The sequence below is a fragment of the Coptis chinensis genome, chromosome 5 (assembly GCF_015680905.1).
Source record: "Coptis chinensis isolate HL-2020 chromosome 5, ASM1568090v1, whole genome shotgun sequence".
In the NCBI taxonomy this organism is placed as follows: Eukaryota; Viridiplantae; Streptophyta; class Magnoliopsida; order Ranunculales; family Ranunculaceae; genus Coptis; species Coptis chinensis.
The window spans coordinates 93,428,891-93,450,933 of record NC_141460.1 but is presented as its reverse complement, the minus strand read 5'-3'; the positions used below and the strand labels follow the sequence as shown (position 1 = coordinate 93,450,933).

Sequence of the window (22,043 nt, the reverse complement as noted above, 5' to 3'; positions counted from 1 at the left end):
GTTCCTCACACGTAAACACGCTTCAACACCAATTTCAAAGTGAGTTTTTTTATGCATTGTAGTTTGTTCATACATTGTAGTTTGAGTGTTCAAGGTGTTTGTTCATATATTGTACATTGTATTTGGTTGGTTCATACAAGTCAAAAAACAATGTCGTAGTTCATACAATGTCGTAGTTTCAAAGTGAGTTTGTTCATGCATCGACCAACCAAATACACGTAAACACGTTTCAACACCAATTTTAAAATGTTAAGTTTGTATGAAAAGTGTACGTAAATTGAATTAAGTTTGTATGAAGTGTTGTGATCTTTGTGCGACATTGTTGCTTGTAATTTGCTATACTAATTTGACGTTATAGATTGTGTTTCTATTAATATCTTTGTGCGGCATTGTTGGGCATTAATTGAATCGAGTTAATATTTGTATCGGGTTAATCATTAATTGATGATATATTAGGTGGAAGTTTTTCTTGTGGTTTCCCATTGACGTTAATTGAATGTGTATTATTAAGTCCTAGATTATATGTATATACTAATGTAGTTTTTTGTTTTAATTTTGACATCACTCCATGATCGATGAAATTTCTCGCTTGTTCAATCAAGACCTGCAATTGGGTGAGACTGCGATTCCAGACGATGCACGGTACGAGTTCATGGAGGCATACAATTTGACCCAATACAAGTTCATTGGCGGACGATATCGTGAAGGAGCATAGGTGAAGAAGCAGCTTGAGCATTGATCTCAACTCTGGAGTTCTAATAGTATAGGGCTGTTTAGATTGCTTTTGTTGTAAAGAGTGATGTTGTGATATATGTACCCAAATACTTGATTTTGTCATATGTTATTTCAAAATATTATTTGATGTTATGTGAATTTGGTTTTGATGTTATGCTATTCCATTTTATGTGTTTGCGATTCCATTTTATTTCAAAATACTTGAATTTGATGTTGCGATTCCATTTTATGTGTTTGGTTTTGAATTTGGAAGTGTTAGAATTGTTTGAATATGGAATTTGGAAGTGTTAGAATTGTTGGAAGTTAAATATGGAAGTTAAGAAAAAAAGAAATGGAGGTTCGGCAAATTTTAATCCCAAACAACATGGCCACACCGTTTGGGACTTAGTCTAAACGGTGTGGCCATGTCGTTTGGGATTTGAACTTTGCAAAAACTTAGCTCTGTTTTTTTGCCTCTTGACCGGTGTGGCCATGTTGTTTGGGACTTGAACTTGAAAAAAACTTAGTTATATTTTTTTGCCTCTTGACCGGTGTGGTCAAGTCGTTTGGGATTTGAACTTTGAAAAACATATAGTTATATTTTTTGGCCTCTTGACCGGTGTGACTATGTCATTTGGGATTTGAACTTGGAAAAAACTTAGTTATGTTTTTTTGCCTCTTGACCGGTGTGGCCACACCGTTTGGATTAAGTTCCAAACGACATGGCCAAGTCATTTGGGATTTGAACTTAGAAAAACATAGAGTTATGTTTTTTTCCCTCTTGACCGGTGTGGCCATGTTGTTTGGGACTTGAACTTGGAAAAAACTTAGTTATGTTTTTTTGCCTCTTGACCAGTGTAGCCACACCGTTTGGATAAAGTTCCAAACGACATGGCTGTAGGATCCGTTATTTTCAGAACGAATATTTCTACAAACCGCGAGAACCCACGCGCGGAATCAATGGGATTCTCACGATTTTGAATAGAAAACATACCTTTGAATCCGATTTAGATAACTCTGATAATCCAAGCTTTATCAAATCCGAAATCAACTCCTTGATCTTTTGTTGTATTCCTTTAAAACATATATATTGGACGTTGTGTGGGCAACGATCTACCAATCCCATTCTTTCTCACAAAGCTAAATCCAATTTTGGATCTATCTTTCCTTGCCTCTTTTTCTAATCCAATGAATAGTAAATTTCGGCCAGAGAGAGTATTCTATTTATAGGTTACAACAGGGACCATGAGGAGAAATTAGGGTTGGGCCTCTTGACGAGCTTGAACTTCCCATGTTCGCCAAGAACACACAGCCCAAGTCCGTCAATAAATGGCTTATTTCACAAAAGGCCATTGTTGCACTACCGCCCTAATCCCAAATTACGTGTCAGCGTTTATGGGCTCCATATTATATGCTCGTTGATCTCTCTGTATTTAAAAAATTGAATGTCCGTTGATTAATTCAAGTTATTGACAACTACATTAATCAACTTCTTATGTCTTTGAGTAGTACCACTCAACCTCATTGTCATGTCGGAATAAATCCACCTGCGGGGTTTACATGACAATCTTTTTGAGTTCCTCAAGGGGACATCATCAACCCGACTTTTTTATGACACGGATTTCTTCTATAATCAACATCACATCTTACATACAATGTCATTACCCAATCCATCGAGTTTGTTGATTCACAAATGAATCCCACTCATTGATGATTTAAATGAATGTACAATACATGTAAGTGCCCGTTATTATATCCATATTAGGAGGACAAACATCCATAATAACATAGGTGTTTGTTCTATTATATAGTAAGTATAATGAGAAACAACCTCATTTGGTCATGTTCAATACACACAAAGTGTACTAGTATAATCCTATAGTTAAGATATACTAATACCAGATTATACTACAACCGTACTAATGGTTTGTCCGAATCCATCTAGGTTGTGAACGATTACTTATACTTTATAAGGTACTGATGATATAATATTCTGTGTGTTCACACCATATCATCTACAACATAAAGTATTAAACACATTCATATAACTAATAACATATATAATATGCATAACATTTGCCCATATGATTCTCATTCAAAAAATAAAGAATTAGAGTTAATACAAAAGTAATGCTTTTAGTATATAACCCTATCAATGGTCACACCGTTTGGCCTAAGTCCCAAACGGTGTGGCCATGTCGTTTGGAACTTAATCCAAACGGTGTGGCTGAGTCATTTGGGATTTGAACTTGGAAAAACATAGAGTTCTTCACTTTGAACTTGTTCTACATTTTTTCTTGAATATGGTCACTTGGAACTTATTCTACATTTTCTTTTTGAATGAGATCACTTGAAACTTGTTTTACATTTTCTTCTTGAATGGGGTCACTTGGAACTTGTTCTACATTTTCTTCTTGAATGGGGTCATGATGCATTACATTTTCTTCTTCATCTTCATGTTCTAAAATGAGGTTGAGTTATTCCATTAGTGTTTAGTGTTAGTGTTAGTGTTAGTTTTCTTTAAGGTTTAAGGGTTTTGATGGTGGAAGAGAAGAGAATATAAGAGGATAGAAGAGAAGGGTTGAAAATGTTGCAACAAGTCAAATTCACTTTGGTTTGGGAGGTGCCCAACACAAAACAACTTTTGGGGTCCATGACACATTTGTAATAATTCTTTTTTTTTTGGGTCTGCCCAATAACAAACACCTAAAATAATTCTAAAATGGTGTGTGTTTAGTAAACTAAGGAAAGGAAAGTAAAAACTAGATAAAGAAATAATCATGTTTGCTTGCAAAAGGCTATAGAAATGAATAACTTTGTTGTTGGGTGTGCTAGTAGAGAGTCCTATCTATTTCCTTTCCTTTCATTTCCTAAAAAATTTAAGGAATTAGCTAATGACACAAAATCTTTTTCATTTCCATAATTTTGTTTTCGTATGGAAAAACTCATTTCCTTTCTATGGGTAAACAAATACTTTTAAGAACTATGGAAAAGGTGGATCACTCTTATTTTTCATTCATTTCCATAGTGCTTCCATCATAACAAACACACTCCTAATATCTCATGTTTTATAATTTAGAAACACCTCCATAAATTATTCTAATAAGCTCCTTCCGTTTTAAGTAATTTTCAAAAAAACTCTCTCGCCTCTGAAATTAGAATTAGCTTTCATATTATTTAAAATAATTTAGAAAACCTCATTCACGTCACTTAAATTATAATCAACCCTTGTAATATTTTTATATTGTTTTGACAGATTTAAACATTTGAAAAAATCCGATGCGTAGCACGGTTCACATATAGTGTAGAGATTTGCTGCTCATAGAAAACAACACTTTCAATTTCTCATAATCCATGTCGACAATTTCTCGATAACGACAATGAGATTCAAAATATTAAGTGACTAAAAATGATATCAAACAGAATAAAAAATGACCAAAAAGGGTATCAAACTTTACACTTTTTGACAATATGAGGACTAAATTTTTTTCCCTGCTAGTTTGGGGACCAAACTGTTTGACTTTTGTAATGTAGGAACTTCCGTCAAATTTCTCACACATGCATCGTTTCTAATTTGTATTAATGTCTTCTGTCAAATGTTTTTTATTTTTCAAAAAAAAAAATTTAATATAAATTAGAAATAGTGTAAGAAATTTGAGGGAAGTTCCAACATTGCAAAAATCAAATGAGTTTGGTCCCTATATTTTCAAACGTGCAAAGTTTGATACCTTCTTTTAGTCATTTTTCGCAAACCGACTACAAATGTAAATATACGAAAGTATATAGGCAAAATAGTTAAAACAAATCCAGACAAAACGGACGAACAGATTTAGAGTTACTAAAGGCAGGACTGTAGATGAGATGAGGGTCGCGCTCTTTACAATAGTTTAGATATTGAAATTTCGAACTTTTGTGGCACGGTCCTCAAAACCCAAAATCTCTCCGATCTTCTGTGGTTCCAATTTCTCAGGCGAGGCAATGAGATTAAAAATATTCAGTGTTTTGCGGTTGTTAGTAATTCTATTCTCATTAGTTCAACTTCAAGTAGTGAGTGCATCCAAGTCAGAAGAAGCATACGTGACACTATTATACGGAGATGAGTTCTTACTCGGTGTACGCGTTCTCGGCAAATCAATACGCGATACTAAATCTACTAAAGATATGGTTGTCCTTGTTTCTGATGGTGTTTCCAATTATGCCAAACAACTCCTTAAGGTATATACATATTTACACTTTAAAGTTTTTAACTTTACAGTTTATTATTTTTTACTCGTTCTTGTGTTTATTTATGTGATTGAGTAGGCTGATGGTTGGATTGTGGAAATGATTAGTTTATTAGCTAACCCTAATCAAGTACGCCCGACACGGTTTTGGGGAGTTTATACTAAGTTGAAGATATTTAACATGACTGATTATAAGAAAGGTAATCTTGTTGTTTTGTTTTCTCTAATTGGTTAGTTTCTGAGTTTTTTTTTTTTTTTTTTATGTATATATTTTTTTGATTGAGTTGGTTTGTGTTTTGTGTAGTTGTGTATCTTGATGCGGATACGATTGTGTTAAAGAATATTGATGAGTTATTTAAGTGTGGGAAGTTTTGTGGAAACTTGAAGCATTCGGAGAGGATGAATTCTGGAGTGATGGTTGTTGAGCCTTCTCAAGCTGTTTTCGAGGATATGATGAGCAAAGTTACCACGTTGAAGTCTTACACTGGAGGTTTTGTTGCTATTCTTTCCTTCATTTTTCTGAATCGTTTACAATAAATCAAGAAAATGCATGTTACACTTTAACTTACATTATTCTATCTCACTGACATTGACAATGTTATTTAGCTTAAATAAAGGTATCTTAGTCTCTATGATGTTGTGGTTAGAGCATGCAATACAGCAGGAGAGTTTGCAAGGGGTATATAATTCTTAATTCTCTTTAACTTTGTTGATTATATTTTTTTCTTACAGGAGATCAGGGTTTCCTCAACTCATATTATGTTGGATTTGCCAATGCACATCTTTTTGAGCCTGATTTATCATCAGAAGAGAGAAATTCTCGACCAGTTCCTGCAATGGAGCGACTCTCTACTCTGTATAATGCAGACGTTGGTCTCTATGCACTGGCCAACAAGGTAACTAATGCCCAATTTAAATTGATATTGTTTGTTCATCTAATGATAATGCAAGTAGTAAAGTGCCAAGTCGTGGCAATAAAAGTTAACCTCCCTCCCACGCATAATGAAATCAAGATTAAGTTATTTCCATCATTTGTTAAATTTCAAGGGAGATATAGAGGTGTACTATGATTCTTTTTAGTGGCATAACTTTAAATTTAGGTTAGAGTCTTGTTTTAGAGGCTGCATTGGAGTGACCCAAGTGAAAACTCTATTCCTTGTATCAAGTCCATAGCGTGTATGCTGATGTTTTGCAGACATGAGAGTTGAATAAGTATACAAATTTTCATTTATATTTACACGTCTTTCTCTGCTGGAGGAAAATATCCCTGTTAACCTCTCTTTATTTGGTACATGCAGTGGATGGTAGATGAAGAGGAGCTTCGGGTCATTCATTATACACTTGGCCCTCTTAAACCATGGGACTGGTGGACAGCATGGCTCTTACAGCCTGTTGACCTCTGGCAGGTACCATATTCATTTTTTCTTATCTTTTTTCCAATTGTTAATGCACACTCCACAATCCACAGTTCAGTCAAATTGTCTTTTATGGCATAGAAATGAAATAAAATATATAAATAGATGGAAACAGATTGTGTCCAATAGGACTTGAAACTATACCAAAGGTTCAGAAGACTTCTGTTCTATCCATTAGACAATGAACGCTTTTTATTCCTAATTTTATGCTTATGTTTGCTTGTATGTCAGTTTCTATGGAGGTTTTTGGTTTCCAGCATGAATATATCATGTGTTTTTGCTTGTTTATGGGAAAGATGTGATGCTATTTTGGGGAGGGAGATAGTAGCAGCCAGTTTGTTTGTGCATTAGGGGGTGTTAAGAATTTTTACATATGTTTTAATTGCCATGTTCCCACATGATCGGGTCTTATTGGTATATGTATATAGTTGTAAGCAAAAGTTTGCATAGTGAGACGACAGTTGCATGGTTTGCACATTCTCATGTATATATGTTACAATCTACTTTATCAGTTGCAATATTCATGTCTTATAATCTGCTTAATGGGATAGATCGGGTAAGTCTGGAAACATATATTATTTTAGATAACCCAAGGTACTGGTGAGAAACTATGATATAGACCCAAATTTCTTTCTGTGTTTCCCTTGTGTTTGAATGATATGTTAACAGTTGTATGTGCTTCGGTGAATTTAGTAAATTATAATTTCAAATAAAGTGGAGTTAGTTTCACATGCATGATATAAGCTGTGTAGTTGCTTACTTAGTGTACCAACATTTTTAAAATGAATCTTCTGGGTCTATCATAAAATTGAGCCTGCTTAGCCATGACATTGAGGGCCGAAAAGAAGGATTTTAGTAATGCTTACATGTCTGAGTTATCTAGAAGTCATTAAGCTTTTGAATATTCCAATGCTGCAGAATGTTCGGGTGCGACTTGAAGATTCTCTTCCTGGAACAGGTGGGGAAGAAACCCGAACGAAGAGCTTTTGGTCAAGTTTCTTTTTCTCCTTCCTGTAATTATTGTGCTCTTCTGTTACTATCGATCCTTCATTCAGGTTTGCACCTTGGAATCAGCTTTTTTTGAGTTTGAATAAATATTATGGGTGCCAGATCCATTCAATGCTTTTTTATTTTGTTGCAGATAAGGAAGGATTTGTTTGGAGAATTTTGTAGAAGTTCAATATGCAATCAGATTAGACATCTTTACTACAAGTTCAGATCTGGGGTTGGAGTTACTTATTCTTCTACTGGTGTTTCTTCATCATCTATACTTAATTCAAGTGAACAGGTGATTTTCATGCTTGGTGTGGTCAATAAGTTGTGATCTGGTGTGTGTATAATCATCTGGTATCTGTGTACAACTGTCCAGTTTTGGAAGTGTGGCTTTTATTAGATGTGAATCATAACTATGTAAATATTATCTCTTCTTTGTTGTTAAACTTTCTTGTATGTTGCTCAATAGATGTCTAATGCCATGCTATCCAAGGTACCTGCTTATTTGGGTGGAACCTCTGTCATGGTTTGCTTCACCGCAGCTTTGGTGTCCCTTGCTTTCGCAGTTGCAATTGTTCCTCGACAAGTAATGCCATGGACAGGATTGTTCCTGGTGTATGAGTGGACATTCCTATTGTTTTTAATGACGTTTGGAGGTTATCTCCGTTTACTTTATAGATGGGGAAAGGCTACAACAACTCAGGCTGAATCATATTTAACTCATGTCGAATCTTTTGAATACGATTCTGGAAAAGGTATGTTGAGTTTAATGTACACATTCATATCTGTAGCATCTCAAATAAATATTGTTTAATTTTTTTGTTGATCCTTTTAATGTATCAGGACATCAGCGCCAGGTTTCAGCTTGTGATTTTGCCTTGTGGTATTACGGCCTAGGGATGGCATTTCTGGCTGTTGCTGCCACTTTGTTGCCATGTATTTTTGGGATCACTGCGCTTCTTTTGAGGTAGCCTTCTTGACAAGATAAGTTATTGCATTGCCATTTATATGTGTTGACCTTTTGAGATTTTCCAGTTATCATGTAAATATGACACCTGAAAAAGCTATCCTTCTTTCTTCTTGTGTCCTCATTTTACCCTCGTATTTGGTGACACATTAGGTCTATTGTCTATGTGAGTCGAAACATTTATGGGTAAATATTGTCTACCTTGTGGGAAATTGTATGTTCTCTGGGATACTCACCAGTAATCCCTAATGTGCTTGCAGATTCAATGTTTTGTCTTTTCCTTACGGGTAAATGCTCCAATAACCATTTCATATAAGCCTGTCTGTCCTTTCGGATAGATCATCAGTAATAGTGTTGCTCTTCCATTAGATCATCAGTAATAGTGTTGCTCTTCCATTAGATCATCAGTAAAGCCTAACTTTGTGATTTTGCCAACATGAGTTCTGCTCTTCCATTGGATTTCTTTTGCTATATATTTTAAATATATTTTAAATGTTTTTTATTTATATTTATATTTTTTGGGATTGTACTATTTCATTTGGAATACTTTACATCTTTCATAGCTTTCACTTATAGTGTATTCATTACTCGTTTTCTATAAATGATGACCACCGTTGCTCCATGATTGTTGTTGATGGACTGACTCATCATCCGTTTTGATTGCTGTTTGGCTTTCTCATTGGCGGGCTCCATCTATGAACATTTAATTTCTTGAATAATAGCCCAATTTATGCTTCAACTTTGTAATTTTCCATTGGTCTAATGTGAAAATGTTACTTCGTGCGTTGATTACATTATCAGACGTTTTCTAGTCAGCAAAAAATAGTTTAATTTGGAACTGAGATAAGTCTAAGATCAAGAAGTGAAAAGAGAGTGAGAAAACATAGAAGACCATTTTTAGCCCAATCTTCTTAGCTTTTTAAGTGATTTAAGTGTTCTATAACTTGAATTTTTCTTGCAACTAGCTGAAGAGCTAATTTTGTTTTTATTATTTCTGTTATCTTTTTTTATTTATTTAAATAATATGAACTTCATGCAGGGTCGCTTTGATGGTTGGGGGAGGAATCGTACTTGCATGTTTCATGACACATGCTTCGGAGCACCTTGCAATCAGAGCATTCTTGAGAGGCCGTGAAGATCGTGACACGCCACGGACAAGAACTATATGTTTAATATGCTGATTGCGGTCTGAATGTAACTGTAACTAAGTGTCAATGTTGTTCCAATAGTGTAATCTATCTAACTTGATTTTTTTTTTGTAAAATATTTGAAGTCTTTTTTGTATTTTGATGTAACGATGTAATTTATCTAACTTGTCCTTGGTTATTGGGATGAATTTTTCCACGCGGTGTTGTAACTATTTTATTTTTTTGATTGGCAAGCCTGTTTTAAAAGAGATTAGTAACTCTTTGGTGTTGTAGCTATTGCCGACTTTGTTATATGCATGCTTATGTCTGTTACAGAGAGCTTTATTAATTAATGAAATAGCAAACCACGCAGATTTGCAGAAGAATTCAGACTTCAAACGGCAAACGTGTTCGGACTTGGGAACATCAAACCAGCGAATACATAATCACAAATTAAGTTCAAGAATAGCCACAGGTTTTTTTTGTATTGCAAAAACAACACTTTTTTGGTAAATGATTGGAGCAAGATGGGATAACTTTAAATGCTAAGACAGGCTTGAATTGCACTGACTAAATCATATTTACATCGTTATTATCTCATGCTCAAATCCAGATCATCGTCGTCGTCCATATCCAGTTCACTTGATGGCCTGTACCTTTTTACATCCCTTGATGCTGTCCTTCCCTTCTTGGGTTTTCCCCTGGGGATCGAACTTAGGTTAAGTAAGGTGTACAAACTTAAACATGCAAACTTGTAACACATGCCTACATGCTCATACGTTGCCTGATGAACATAGATTTTCAAACACATGGTTCTGACATCAGTGAAAACAAATGTCTAGGTTTGCCAAGTCAGAGAAATAAGTTGTTTACTTGTATTGTAAAATGTTGGTGTACTTACTGCCCATTTACTGGAATAGCACCGCCCTTCATCCGAAAGTCTGACCTTCCATCTACCACAAAAGGGGGAAAAAATAATATTAATACAAATTAACCACTGTTTTAGTCTTACAGATTATCTCTTTAGGTTTGCTAAAGATACTCACCATCACGTCCGACCATATGTTCCTCTACCTGCAAATGAATAGAAATTTTCAGTAACAACTCCTTTAGAAGCATAATCATTCCTAGGCTTCCAGCAAACTCAGCTCCTTCAGAAACTAGATAAAACAACTAAAACTGGAGCTGGAATTACTAGTCCACAAACAAAAGACATGCATTGCAAGCTAAAAACAATCATAAATATGTAATAGTGAAGATAAATAAACCATATGATTATTTCCTATATTAGTTCCTTTGTATGGGTCCGAAGACACTGATGATGTTAACTACTGTTTGTTCATATATATATATATATATATATATATATTTTTTTTGGCAAAAATGTGTGGGCAAGCCTGTTTTTAAAGAGATCAGTAACTCAATTGTGTATAGCGGGGTTCAAACCCCAAACCTCTAGTATCATCACCCAAAGGTTTTACCAACTAAGCTTACCTGTTTGTTCATATATCAATGTATTTCAAAGAAGAAATTACCTTGATATGCTACCCCCAAATCAAATCGCAACATTATATATAGGCATATAGCAAAAAATTCATTGGATGTTTATTCTGAAATCTAGAATACATACAGCTGGTGAGGTAACTGATGACAACGAAAACAGCCTATCTTCTGGTTGAAACTTCCTGGACCGCTTAAGACTGGATCGATACAATGTTGTATATAAGTTTGTGTCAGCAATTATCTTCTTCATGATTATAGTGTTGTCATATACAAGTAAAAAGGAGACATACTTAGCTGTGCTTTTGGATGCAGAAAGGAAACCTTCGAAACCTTTCAATACATTCCCAGATTGACTAGAATCTTGTAAGTAGCTTGTTTCCAGTTCATAAACCTTGATTATTAATAAACAAACAGAGATTATGACTAAAAACAAACCATCAAATGAAATGATAGAATTAAAAAAGATTACCTGTTTTTCGATGGTGCGAAGCTCTTCTTGAAGTTTTTCTCTTTTATTTACCAGAGCTGCTAACATGGCTGAAGGGTTTGAACTTCTTTGTGCTGAAAATAAATTCTTCAAAAGTTAGTTAAAAATAACCGTTTCAATCAAACACAAATTGATGTAACGAATACCTTCGGATTCCATATTCTCGCGGGAAATTGGAATTGCTAAAAACTTAAAATGAAAAAATCCCTAAATTAAATTTCGCTCGTGAGTTTTAGGGCATCACTCCCGCTATATTTTAATCTCGTTTGATATATACCGTTGCACGTTTTTATTCCACGTTGCCCGGGCCCAACCCGTAAAACTAAAACGTAAGCCCAACCAAGGCAACCCGAGCCCATTCAACTCCAACTTTTCGTGTTTTCGCCCATTTTGTAAACTATGACTTGCCACGACCCTAAGAGGCTAAGAGCATTTCCAATGCATGTCAATGTTATTCGTAAGCTTAATTTTCTCTCTTTTCCACCGTTTTGGTGAAAAACAAGGTGAGGTTGCTCAATGCAAAAGTTAATATTAATCTCGATGGGATGTTCGATTTCGTCTGAATGTAAAAATCGAAAAAACGCGCCGGAATGGAATGAAACATCTCGTCTGAAGTTAAAAAAAAAATCGAAAAAACACGTGAGACGGAATGAAACATTCCGTTTGAAAAAAAAAATTGGTTTTTTTAAAAAAATACACGAGACGGAATCTAACATCCCGTCCAAAGTTCACAACTCAACTACTATCTCGGTTGAATGTTTCACCCTCATTTTGACTTGGGAAAATAGTCACCTTGATATTCACATTTGCATTGGGCAAAAATTTTAGAACCATAAAAAGATGAATATTGTTACATTCCCACCATATCCACCTGCATTAGGAATGCTCTAACACAATCGACCTGTTAGCTAAGGTCGAGCTTAAAATTTCTAACTTACAAATTGTCAATTGTATGAGTTTGGGCTTCTCAATTGTCAATTCCAGGGGTCTTTGAAACAAATGTGTTTGGTGGTTGGTACGCGGTAACAGTAATGTTGGCCCAAAGGGCCCAAAAAAGACTGAAAAAGTAGGTCGTGCGTGAATCTTAAGCACCGTCTCGGCGATTCTCAGATATCTCTATCTGATCCACCAAAAGAGAGATGCCTATCTTTTTTTTTTTTCTCTCTTTTCAAAGTGTTTCTTTCCCACATAAACACGAGTACACGACAACTATTTCCCCCAAGCTTGTGTCGTTTAAGAGTTAGCTAAATTCGTAAGACAACCTTTTATCTTTTGATATTGTAATTTTTCCTATATATAGTCAAAATTGTTGTGCCTTAAAAATTGACTATTTATCAATCAAACCCACCATTCAATTGCAAACCAACAAATTTGGACACTACAAATAAAGAAATAACAATAATTATTCCTAAGTCGGATTACCAATGTTAAATTCATAAGAAAATATTGAAATGAATCATAATTATTGCGAATTGAAAACGTAATTTTAACTGTAAAAATACTCAAATGTCGGTAATAAAACTTCGAATTGTTAAGAAATCGAAACAGAATATGTTGCTACTTAAAAGCTTCGAGATGTCTGGCCAAATTTTGATACAGGACAATTATGTAGATGAATATATTTGTGTGTGTGAATTTTATTTCTGATTTATATTTTACTTGGACAATATTACGTGAGTTAAACATTTGTCATCCAAGGACATTTAACAAGTTAAACGAAAACTTCAAGGAGTTTGTTCTAAAATGCAAAAACCGACAAACCAAAGAGAGAATATTGAAAAGGTTGTACGTCTTTATTTTGCTTCACTTTCCCTTTCGCCCCACTCTTTCTTCCCCCATATCCCCTATTCCTTTCCCTTCATTTATATTCTCCCTTCCTTCCTTCCTCTTTCTACACAACTCTCTTCAAATCCAGTTCACGTCTCTTTTTCTTTCATTGGGCAACCATGGCTTTTAGAATGGTATACAGCTTTACATGATTATTTTTGTATGTTTTTTGTTAGCATGTGAAGAATCTATATTCCCCTGCTAACAAAAAACAAAAAAGTTTAGTTTTTTGATAGTTTTTTGTTGTTGGAAAGTATACAAATTTATGTTTATTTGTTGTAATTGCTCAAAGTTTATTAGTGTTCTTCGTTTATTCACTTTATAAAAAATTAGTTAGAATGATAAAATGAAAAATATGCAGTTGTCCTTTTCCCCTCCTTAAGTTAAAAGATTTGATATGACAAATGCCACTTCATTTGTATTCCAATAATATTGCGTAAATCTGCCCTTTTTTTTTAGTGTACAGTATCTTGGGCAGAAACACTACTATTTGTAGACATGATTAACAAGTCCTTCATTGCGTTGATAATGTAACGAAATCGAAATATGAAGGGCTCTGATTTTTGTTGCCTTGCATGACGTTTATATGTTTTTAGATGTTATAAAGTTCTTGCTGGACTTAGCATTTTATCAGACATGGCGTTATATATGGAGAATTGTTACAAGTCTTAAAATGGTCTTGGTTTGTGTAAGGGTCTGATAATATCATAATAGTCTAGCATTTTACTAATTTGCATTGGTTCTCGGTGTAGTCGAATGCTTCTTCTGGCATGGGAGTGGCTGATCACAGCACGAGTACGTTTTTGGAACTAAAGAGGAAGAAGGTGCATCGCTATGTGGTCTTTAAGATTGATGAGAAGAAGAAAGAGGTTGTGGTTGAGAAGACTGGAGGTCCAGCTGAGAGCTATGATGATTTTACTGCGTCTTTGCCTGACAATGATTGCCGATATGCAGTCTATGACTTTGATTTTGTGACTTCAGAGAATTGCCAAAAGAGCAAAATCTTCTTTATTGCATGGTTAGCATCCTTCTCTTATGCATAACAAAAGTAATATATGCGTTGAAAGTTTGCATAATGTAATAACTAGTTATCTTCACTGAAATTAGAAAAATCCTAGCACTCTAATAAAGAAGAATGTAAACAAATCACATTGTTAAGATGATCGACAGTTGACACATTACCGTCAGAACATAGCTATGTCCAGATTGTCGTGGAGTTACTTCATCTAAATAGTTTCTTTGGGAGATTATCTCTCTTTAAACATGGAATTGCTTTTGAATATGTGCTGCTACTCATTTGTGTTGTAGTTTTCTATGTTTTGGTGTTTACAAGTTTTCAAAAAAGAATATAAGTTTTTTAAGTAGATATAGGCATGATAATCATTCCCTGCTTCCCGCAGAGTACTCTATGTGTTACAAGTAAAATTTGCCATTTGTGGCCTCAACTCTACCGTTGTCTGTCCTAAAATGAGTAAAAGTAATTGCTAGGTCTTTGTTGTCTTTTGTAAATTAATCATGTGTGCTTGTCACTTTATTATTTTGTGTTTATGTTACATAGTGAGCTTGATTTATTTATCTTACCGTCATTGATAACACTATTGGTGTCCAGAAGCTGTATGAGTTTGTTGTATTCCATCCTAAGAGGAGTGAGAATATTAAGGTACACATAAAGCCGACAGTTGAGATCTTAATTGCAATTGTTAGGTGGTCTTGGTCTGGCATCTACGCCAATCCACTTTGATTTTATGGGTTTCGTTGTTTCTGTTTGATATTCTTTAAAGAATTCCACAGTATTTTACCCAGAGATTGGTCCCAAAGGTCTTGGGTTTGCTTCCCACCTTCACCGGGAAAAGGGGGATTTAAGGAGTTAGGAAATAAATTTGTAGATTATCAAATTGGAGAAGGGAAGAAAAAAAGGAAAAAGAAAAAGAAAAAAGGAAGCACAATATTGATGTCAAAGAGGGTTCCCTTAGTATAAGTAAAATGGGATGATTTTTTTTCAGTATAGCATTATTACCACGAGAATTCTCCATATAAGTTTTGAGGGTGGTAACAGTTTCCATGGCCTCTCTATAAAGTTGGATTTCCTGGTAAAATTCCTTTGTCCAATGAAATTGAGATTATAGAGGAAATACAGAGTATTTAGAGTAGTTTACAGTGTTTGCACCAATATTGAAAAATATTAGTTTCATAATAGACTAGTCAAGGTTACAGTGTTTGCACCAATATTGAAAAATATTAGTTTAATAATGAAAAGTTATAAGGTCTTTTTTTGAGTGTGCGATCCGTGTGTCAGTGTATGCAGTGTTTCTTGAGATATGGTATTAGTGTATTACTCATTCAGTAACTGCAACTGGTAATGAGTAGAACTCAATTTGTGAGACTTCGGAATGTAGTCCTGTTTGCTTGAAAATTTGTCTATTTAGTTAGCATGTTGAATGTCTTTAAAATGTGTTTTTCGCACTTCAGGTCTCCTGCAACCTCTCGGATCCGAGCCAAGATGTTGTACGCCACATCCAAGGACAGGTTCAGGCGAGTACTTGATGGTATTCACTATGAGATCCAAGCAACCGATCCATCAGAGATGGAGCTGGAAGTGCTCAGAGAGCGTGCCAACTGAGCAGCTTCCAAGTAGGGTTTGTGGCAAAAATAGCAGCACTGGTTGGTTAATGAGGTGATCTTTACTGCATCATTTACTGATTCAAGGTGCAATATCTGTTTCTGACAAAGTGATGTAAGGTATACTTATAGTTAAATAAATTGACACCTGGGAAAGCTGAAGGGAAGCTCCTGCTTGTTATATTCTAGTCCGGTGAGAGAACTTATGGACTTTCTTATTATCATGATGCTTCCCAGACGAAGGTGGGTGTTGTTGTAGATTTAGTCAACTTATTATTATGACAGGTTTGATGAATATATAATTTATGTTCCTTTTCGACTGTTTTGGCTTAGGTGCTTAGGTAATTTAAGCGTTTTATACTCCTCTTTTGTTGGTAGAAATATAGCGTGCAGAAGGAGAGAATATGCTCGGCATTATTTAGACGTGTTATGCACCAAAACAAAACTTTTAGATCCCTGTTAATCTCAATAAAATTACAGGCACTGAAGCTAGATAACGTAACTGTAGAATAAGCAGTATGCAAGAACATTTTTTAGCAACACCTGTCTTCTGCACTTTTCTACCAGTAATACTAATAAGTTGTATGCAAGAATTTCAACTCTAGTATTCATTCATTCGGCAGAATACCCCCTTTTTAACCAATATCATCACAATTTTTTTATATCACGGAAAAAAAAACAAATGCAAAACAACCTCACGCCTTGGAAATAAAATTAGGAAGAATCAGCTAAAGGATTCATCAAATTAGTAAAATTTTAGTACCCACCTAAGGTGTTAAGCAACATCCATAATGATGATCTTGTCACGCACACACACAAGAAGGGACAAAACAAATGACAATGTTCGCAATTTGTATGCAACCGCTCATTAGTAAGAGTGATTGGAGGTATAAATCTTAGAAAACCCAGGAGATACCTTCTCCACCAGTCCACCTTCACGATGAAGAGTTTGACAAAAAAAAATAACCAAAGCTTTCAGGAAAGAAGTATTAATACTTTTGGCAGAAACAAAGGGCAATAACAATCCAAGAAAAAGGTGGCCATCTCCTTCGTGTAAAGGAGGTCATTTTAATTCTATTGGCTAAGGTCAGAGGTACTTCTTTATGTGGAACGACTCTGTTCTCTCTTGAAACTAAATCAAAGAACAAATGGCTTAGTCACCATCTTCCGTTACAGATGATATTGGGTTTGAAACACAAACGATGACATAAAGCTAACTACTCAAATAGACTTCCATGGTTTGTTCCACTGCAAAGGATCACAATTCCGTCTGTCCCTCCCTCATATGGCTATCAAATGCAGGTGATTCTTCCGTGTTTAGTCGCAAAATATTAGCAAGTCCAATGCACATCGACTAAACTCAATAACACTTTCAAAATAATCAAAACATTTACCTAACAACAATGAATATAAGAGCTTACAAGAAAATAGTATGAATGTGAATATACAGTAAAGGTTTGCTTTCAGGATTCATCTGAAACAAAAGAACATATCCATCTCTGCAAAACCTTTCACTTGCTATTTCATCACCTTTCAGTCTCATAACAAAAAAGCACTCGCAAGCATTAAAAATTCAGACTCTAAAGTGAAAGATGTAACCTCTAAGAACACACACAGAAACAGACTACTAATATTTTCTATAGGAACCTAAAAAGAAGCTTGATTAAATGGGAGGATGAGTTCCGTTCTGCCCTTCCGTTCCTGCTTCTTCATCATCATTTTCATTTTCTTTCGACATCTCCTCCAGTGATTTTCCTTTTGACTCCGGCACTAGCATTGTCATTACTAATCCTATGAAGTTGATCACGCCAAGAATGAGTAGAGAGTTCCTGACCCCAATACCTGCTGGATACCCTGCATCTGCTTTTGACTTGTCCTGGTTCTGTGCTAAATACAAGAATCCAAATGCACCCACTATTGCACCAGCTTTCCCTGCAGCTGCCGAGATACCATGGCAAGTTGAACGAAGCCTAGCTGGAAAGATTTCTGCTGGTACGATAAAAGTGGTGGCGTTTGGACCAAAATTAGCAAAGAAGAAGGTAAGTGCGTACATAACAACAAACCCATAACGGTTCTCTCTAAGGGTCCAGTGGTGGTATGGGATCGCTAGAGCAAACATGAAGATTGTCATCATGGTGAAACCAATTACTTGAATGGCAAACCTTCCAATGTAATCGATTAAAGCCACTGTAAACCAGTATCCGGGCACAGTACTGCAGAGAGCAATGAGGGTCTGTGCCTTAGCAATTCTATGGACCTCTTCAATTGCATTCATTGTCTTTGCAGGAGGAATCCACCCAACTGCAGTAAAGATATCCTTTTGGAACAAGTTTTGACTGTAATATGCAATATCAAGCAAGAACCATGTACTGGTGGTTCCAAGCAAATGCTTCCCGTGGCGCTTAAGAAACTTCTTACTGAACAAACCAAATGAATTGGAAGCCGTTTCTGTGAACTGCTCAACCTTTTCCTGTTCTGCATCAACTTCAACCTGCAAGACCTTTGACATGTCTGCAGCAGCCTGCTTCGCATTCTTTGCAACAAGAGCAGTGTAACGGGCAGTTTCGGGCATTTTCAAGCGCCAATAGTACGTTAAAGCTGCTGGCAATGCACCGAACATGAGAATTAGGCGCCAGACATAATCGGCTTGGGGGATAGTTGAGGCAACCGGGTCAACTTGGTATGGAGGAGCCTTGTACACGGTTTGGAATATAGTGGACACAATAATTGCAAAAACACCACCCGATAAAATCCCAAAACCTTGCATTGCAAAGACAGCAGCAATGAAGGCACCACGAGTCTTCTTATTAGCATACTCAGACATAATAGTTGCAGACAGTGGGTAGTCACCACCAATACCAAAGCCAAGCCAGAATCGGAAGAAGCATAGGGTGGCCATTACAGACTTCGCATTGTGACCAAAGGAAAGTCCCGAAGCAATAGAACAGAGAACCATGAGCATGAGAGTCATACCATAAACACGCTTACGGCCCATCTTATCACCAAGCCAACCAAAGAAGAGTTGGCCAGCAAGGGTGCCACACAGTGCAACGCCATTGACTGCTGCTGATACATTGGGTGGCAATGAACCAGGCTTGGAAGCACCATCAACGTGGTAGTATAGGCGACCTAGCAGTTTGGTCACGAGCGAGATGCAGAAGAGATCATATGCATCAGTGAAGAAGCCCATACCAGCTATAATAATTGCTGTAAAATGATACCATTGTGTCTTTGCCGTATCAAGTTTATTAAGCACAGTTAAACCAGCCATGAGTTGCTACTATCTGCTTTCTTACTTTGTTCCTGCTTCAAGATTCCTTAGTGCACACGACTAGGAATGCACCTGAAAAGATTAACAGAAGGGTGAGAAACTCAAAAAATGCATCAAAAATTTAATGAACAAGACAGGTGTGGTTAGTGGGTGTTCAAAAGTTAAAAACTGGGTCCACCCTCAAATTTAGGATCAGAGAAACTCGATATGATGATTGATTTTGTCCTGGTCTTGATGGGTCTGAAATCTGGACCACCATAATAGGCCCTAAGGCTGAATCCAATGGCTCACTCTATCTCTAGAAATGTATTGTAACAGTATTTTAAGGATTGAGAGTACTTTTTTGCATCCAATGATTTGGACATGCTATACCACTTCAACTAGCATAGTTTGAAACCATACATTCGTACTTATTATCCCACTTCAATGGTTTAGTGGGGACAAATGCAATTTTGCGCCCCGCCCAATGACATCTAATTTTTTTTATGCACCACTTGAACGCACTCTCCATTCTTCAATAGTACTCTCTCTCTATATATAAAAAGAGTAAAAACCATCCATTCCTCAATAGTACTCTCTCTATATATAAAAAGAGTAAAAACCACCGCTTTGCTCTCCACTTTTGAAGGAATAAAGAGCCATTAGACATACTAAGATTTCCATCTTTGTCAATTTGGATAAGGTTCATAAACTCTCGTATAGAAGTTCTTGTAGTACAGAAACGCCAACAAACAGGTCAATTTGGCATTTACACCGATCAAAGCTAAGAGCCTATGAAGATGAAACTATGGAAGTATGTTAAGAAGGTTGGTAAACTGTTACCAACAATATCATACAAGGATTGAACAATTGAACCTAGGTCGGTAAGTGGGCACTTCAATGAATTTAGATGCAAATGCGAAGGTGCAAAACACTCAGATGCACAGATTCAAAAGTAAAAAAAGTATTATAGTTTATTCATGAAAGGACAAAACTATTCAATTGGCAAAGACTTTGAAATTTGATTACATAGAAAACAAGTCACCAACTTTTTTCTCCTGAGAAAGAATAAACCACATAAAACTGTACCATGAGCCATGACACAATACCTGAATACTTAGAATCTTTTGCATACATAAACTTGAGCAACTAAATTGAAAGAAGGAAAAATTGTACCTAAAACTTTAACATCGCCATGGTTCTATTCAGAATGAATAATATGCCGGAAAACTTTTACTTCAACGGGCCTGTTAGAACAAAACAAAGAGTCTTTGTTTTGTTCCAAATACCTCCAATCAAGCGTTTGAGAAATAACAAGAAAAGTGATTATATAGATAAGTTATTTTCCTTAATGATAGGCAACAGTGGTTCAGCAAAACCTAATAATTAGCATTCCCAAAATGTAGAAAATTTAAAATACACAGCTTTCTCAATGGACCTTATTGGTTTTATTTACACTTGACTAATTTTAGGAAAAACGAATGGATGAACTATAAAAAAGCAATTTTCTTTTTATTTTTTTGAATATTATTAAGTGGTGCCTTGAAACAAATTCAGAATACACTGATGAAGATTATACAGACTTGCCAGTGGAGATAGATAGAGCAGATAACTTATAAAAAACAACTATATAATTTGGAAAAAAGGAAAAGACATGCAATTTAACAAATAAGTAAACAGTGTTTTTTTTTCGATGCAAATATCAATGGTTTATTCATGACTTCCCTTACCAAGATTTTCACTCAAAAAAAAAAAAAAACCATATGGTACCTCTTGATCGAGTTCATGTCATATGATTTAAAGTACAACAACATGTGCATTTTTTTTGGTAAAAAAACAACATGTACATGCAATATTCTGTTTACATGCACTAAGGTGCATAACTACAACATAACAGTACCTTGGAGATCTCTTCTTCCTCTTTGCACGAAATATTTTTGCACGAACTTGGTGCGAGAGAGAAAGAGCAAAAGGAGTTAAGTACGTAGGAGAAGTTGTAAAGAGAGGAAATGCTGGGAAACAATGGAAGTGCAGAGGCCCGTATATAAAGTGAACTGTAAAAGGAATCTTCAATAGCATATACTCTTTTTCTCTTCAAAGTTTATGAATTTTAACTTCTTTTCCTATTATAACTCCAATATCATTTCTGTTTACAAGCTTCCAGCTCAATTTTTATTATATATTTGAAGTATTCGGTTCTTTTTAGTTTTTCATAAAACTATCCTATTTTATGTGGCCCCCAGCCCTTCCCCTTGCTCTAATATCAATCGGCAGAGGTCAAAGTCTATTTTTACGGTAGTAGTCATGTTATACGAGGAATCCTCTTGAATATTCCTATTTTGTTTTATGTGTTGACAGATGTGATCATTGAATGCAATTTTACATAATATATGTCAATCATTTCGACAATGAGTATTTTGATATGTCGTGAACTTTTCTGAAAAATTGGTGTTCTGGAGCACTTTGAAATTTCACGGAGTGCGAGGTTTTCGTTTTCAATTATGCAGAGGATTGGTTGGCTAATGGGCTTGTGTTTGGACTGTTTTCCCCAAAAAAATTCGATACATATCGGATAATCGGATATCTATGAGAGAATCATATAGTTGAAAAACGGACGATATATATAAACGGTTAATTCACTTCAGAGTTCAGACTAGTAGTTAAACAATTCAACAAAAATTAACTAAAACCTGACGTGACCATCTTACATCATCGCCACCTCAATGAATATTCTTTGGGGTATTTAGGTTTGACTACGGATCTTCTCCACCCGGGTGGAAAAGCTTACCTTTTACACCTTAGAGCAAAGCAAGGGGAGGGCTGTTAAACCCTTGTCACATGATTTTTAGGGTTTTTATAACACACTTTTCTTTTCTTTATATTTTCCTATTTATTAGGGTTTTAAAATAATAATAATA

The 22,043-nt window shown here is 35.5% G+C and overlaps 4 protein-coding genes across 6 annotated transcripts; 2 read left to right on the top strand and 2 right to left on the bottom strand.

The window, feature by feature from the left end:
* Positions 1–4,539: 4,539 nt before the first annotated feature.
* Positions 4,540–9,656, top strand: PGSIP6 (plant glycogenin-like starch initiation protein 6). The gene is given in 11 exon segments (XM_086561890.1): positions 4,540–4,929; positions 5,017–5,137; positions 5,242–5,427; positions 5,670–5,833; positions 6,236–6,343; positions 7,271–7,310; positions 7,313–7,407; positions 7,494–7,640; positions 7,815–8,100; positions 8,189–8,312; positions 9,352–9,656. Coding segments are annotated over 11 exon segments (1,650 nt in total). The 5' UTR covers positions 4,540–4,692; the 3' UTR covers positions 9,494–9,656.
* Positions 9,657–9,832: 176 nt separating this feature from the next.
* On the bottom strand, positions 9,833–11,709 carry LOC147500212 (chromatin modification-related protein eaf6-like). 2 transcript variants are annotated; one of them, XM_086561892.1, is made up of 7 exons: positions 11,576–11,709; positions 11,412–11,503; positions 11,233–11,333; positions 11,070–11,139; positions 10,486–10,513; positions 10,341–10,392; positions 9,833–10,140 (listed from the first exon to the last, which is right to left on the bottom strand). In XM_086561892.1, exons 1-7 carry the CDS (start codon positions 11,586–11,588, stop codon positions 10,032–10,034), a joined length of 465 nt encoding a protein of 154 aa, XP_086418018.1. In that variant the 5' UTR covers positions 11,589–11,709; the 3' UTR covers positions 9,833–10,031. The 2 variants fall into 2 exon arrangements, with proteins under 2 accessions (XP_086418018.1, XP_086418017.1); XM_086561891.1 differs by having other exon boundaries at positions 11,233–11,503.
* Positions 11,710–13,198: 1,489 nt separating this feature from the next.
* On the top strand, positions 13,199–16,191 carry ADF6 (actin depolymerizing factor 6). Its single transcript, XM_086561889.1, has 3 exons — positions 13,199–13,390; positions 14,009–14,274; positions 15,726–16,191. Exons 1-3 carry the CDS (start codon positions 13,376–13,378, stop codon positions 15,874–15,876), a joined length of 432 nt encoding a protein of 143 aa, XP_086418015.1. The 5' UTR covers positions 13,199–13,375; the 3' UTR covers positions 15,877–16,191.
* Positions 16,192–17,225: 1,034 nt separating this feature from the next.
* Positions 17,226–21,183, bottom strand: LOC147500210 (putative inorganic phosphate transporter 1-7). 2 transcript variants are annotated; one of them, XM_086561887.1, is made up of 2 exons: positions 21,026–21,183; positions 17,226–19,218 (listed from the first exon to the last, which is right to left on the bottom strand). In XM_086561887.1, the coding sequence occupies exon 2, from the start codon at positions 19,144–19,146 to the stop codon at positions 17,539–17,541; it is 1,608 nt and encodes a 535-aa protein (XP_086418013.1). In that variant the 5' UTR covers positions 19,147–19,218; positions 21,026–21,183; the 3' UTR covers positions 17,226–17,538. The 2 variants fall into 2 exon arrangements, with proteins under 2 accessions (XP_086418013.1, XP_086418014.1); XM_086561888.1 differs by lacking the exon at positions 21,026–21,183 and adding an exon at positions 20,302–20,431.
* Positions 21,184–22,043: the final 860 nt, after the last annotated feature.

Excerpts from the sequence above, each read along its gene's own strand:
- LOC147500212 (XM_086561891.1), bottom strand. Across the intron at positions 11,140-11,232 it reads GCATCCAAAAGCACAGCTAA|TCTTAAGCGGTCCAGGAAGT; the intron begins GTATGTCTCCTT and ends GTATCGATCCAG. Across the intron at positions 10,393-10,485 it reads ACATATGGTCGGACGTGATG|ATGGAAGGTCAGACTTTCGG; the intron begins GTGAGTATCTTT and ends CTTTTGTGGTAG.
- ADF6 (XM_086561889.1), top strand. Across the intron at positions 14,275-15,725 it reads AAAATCTTCTTTATTGCATG|GTCTCCTGCAACCTCTCGGA; the intron begins GTTAGCATCCTT and ends TTCGCACTTCAG.
- LOC147500210 (XM_086561887.1), bottom strand. The coding sequence starts at position 19,146 with ATGGCTGGTTTAACTGTGCTTAATAAACTTGATACGGCAAAGACACAA.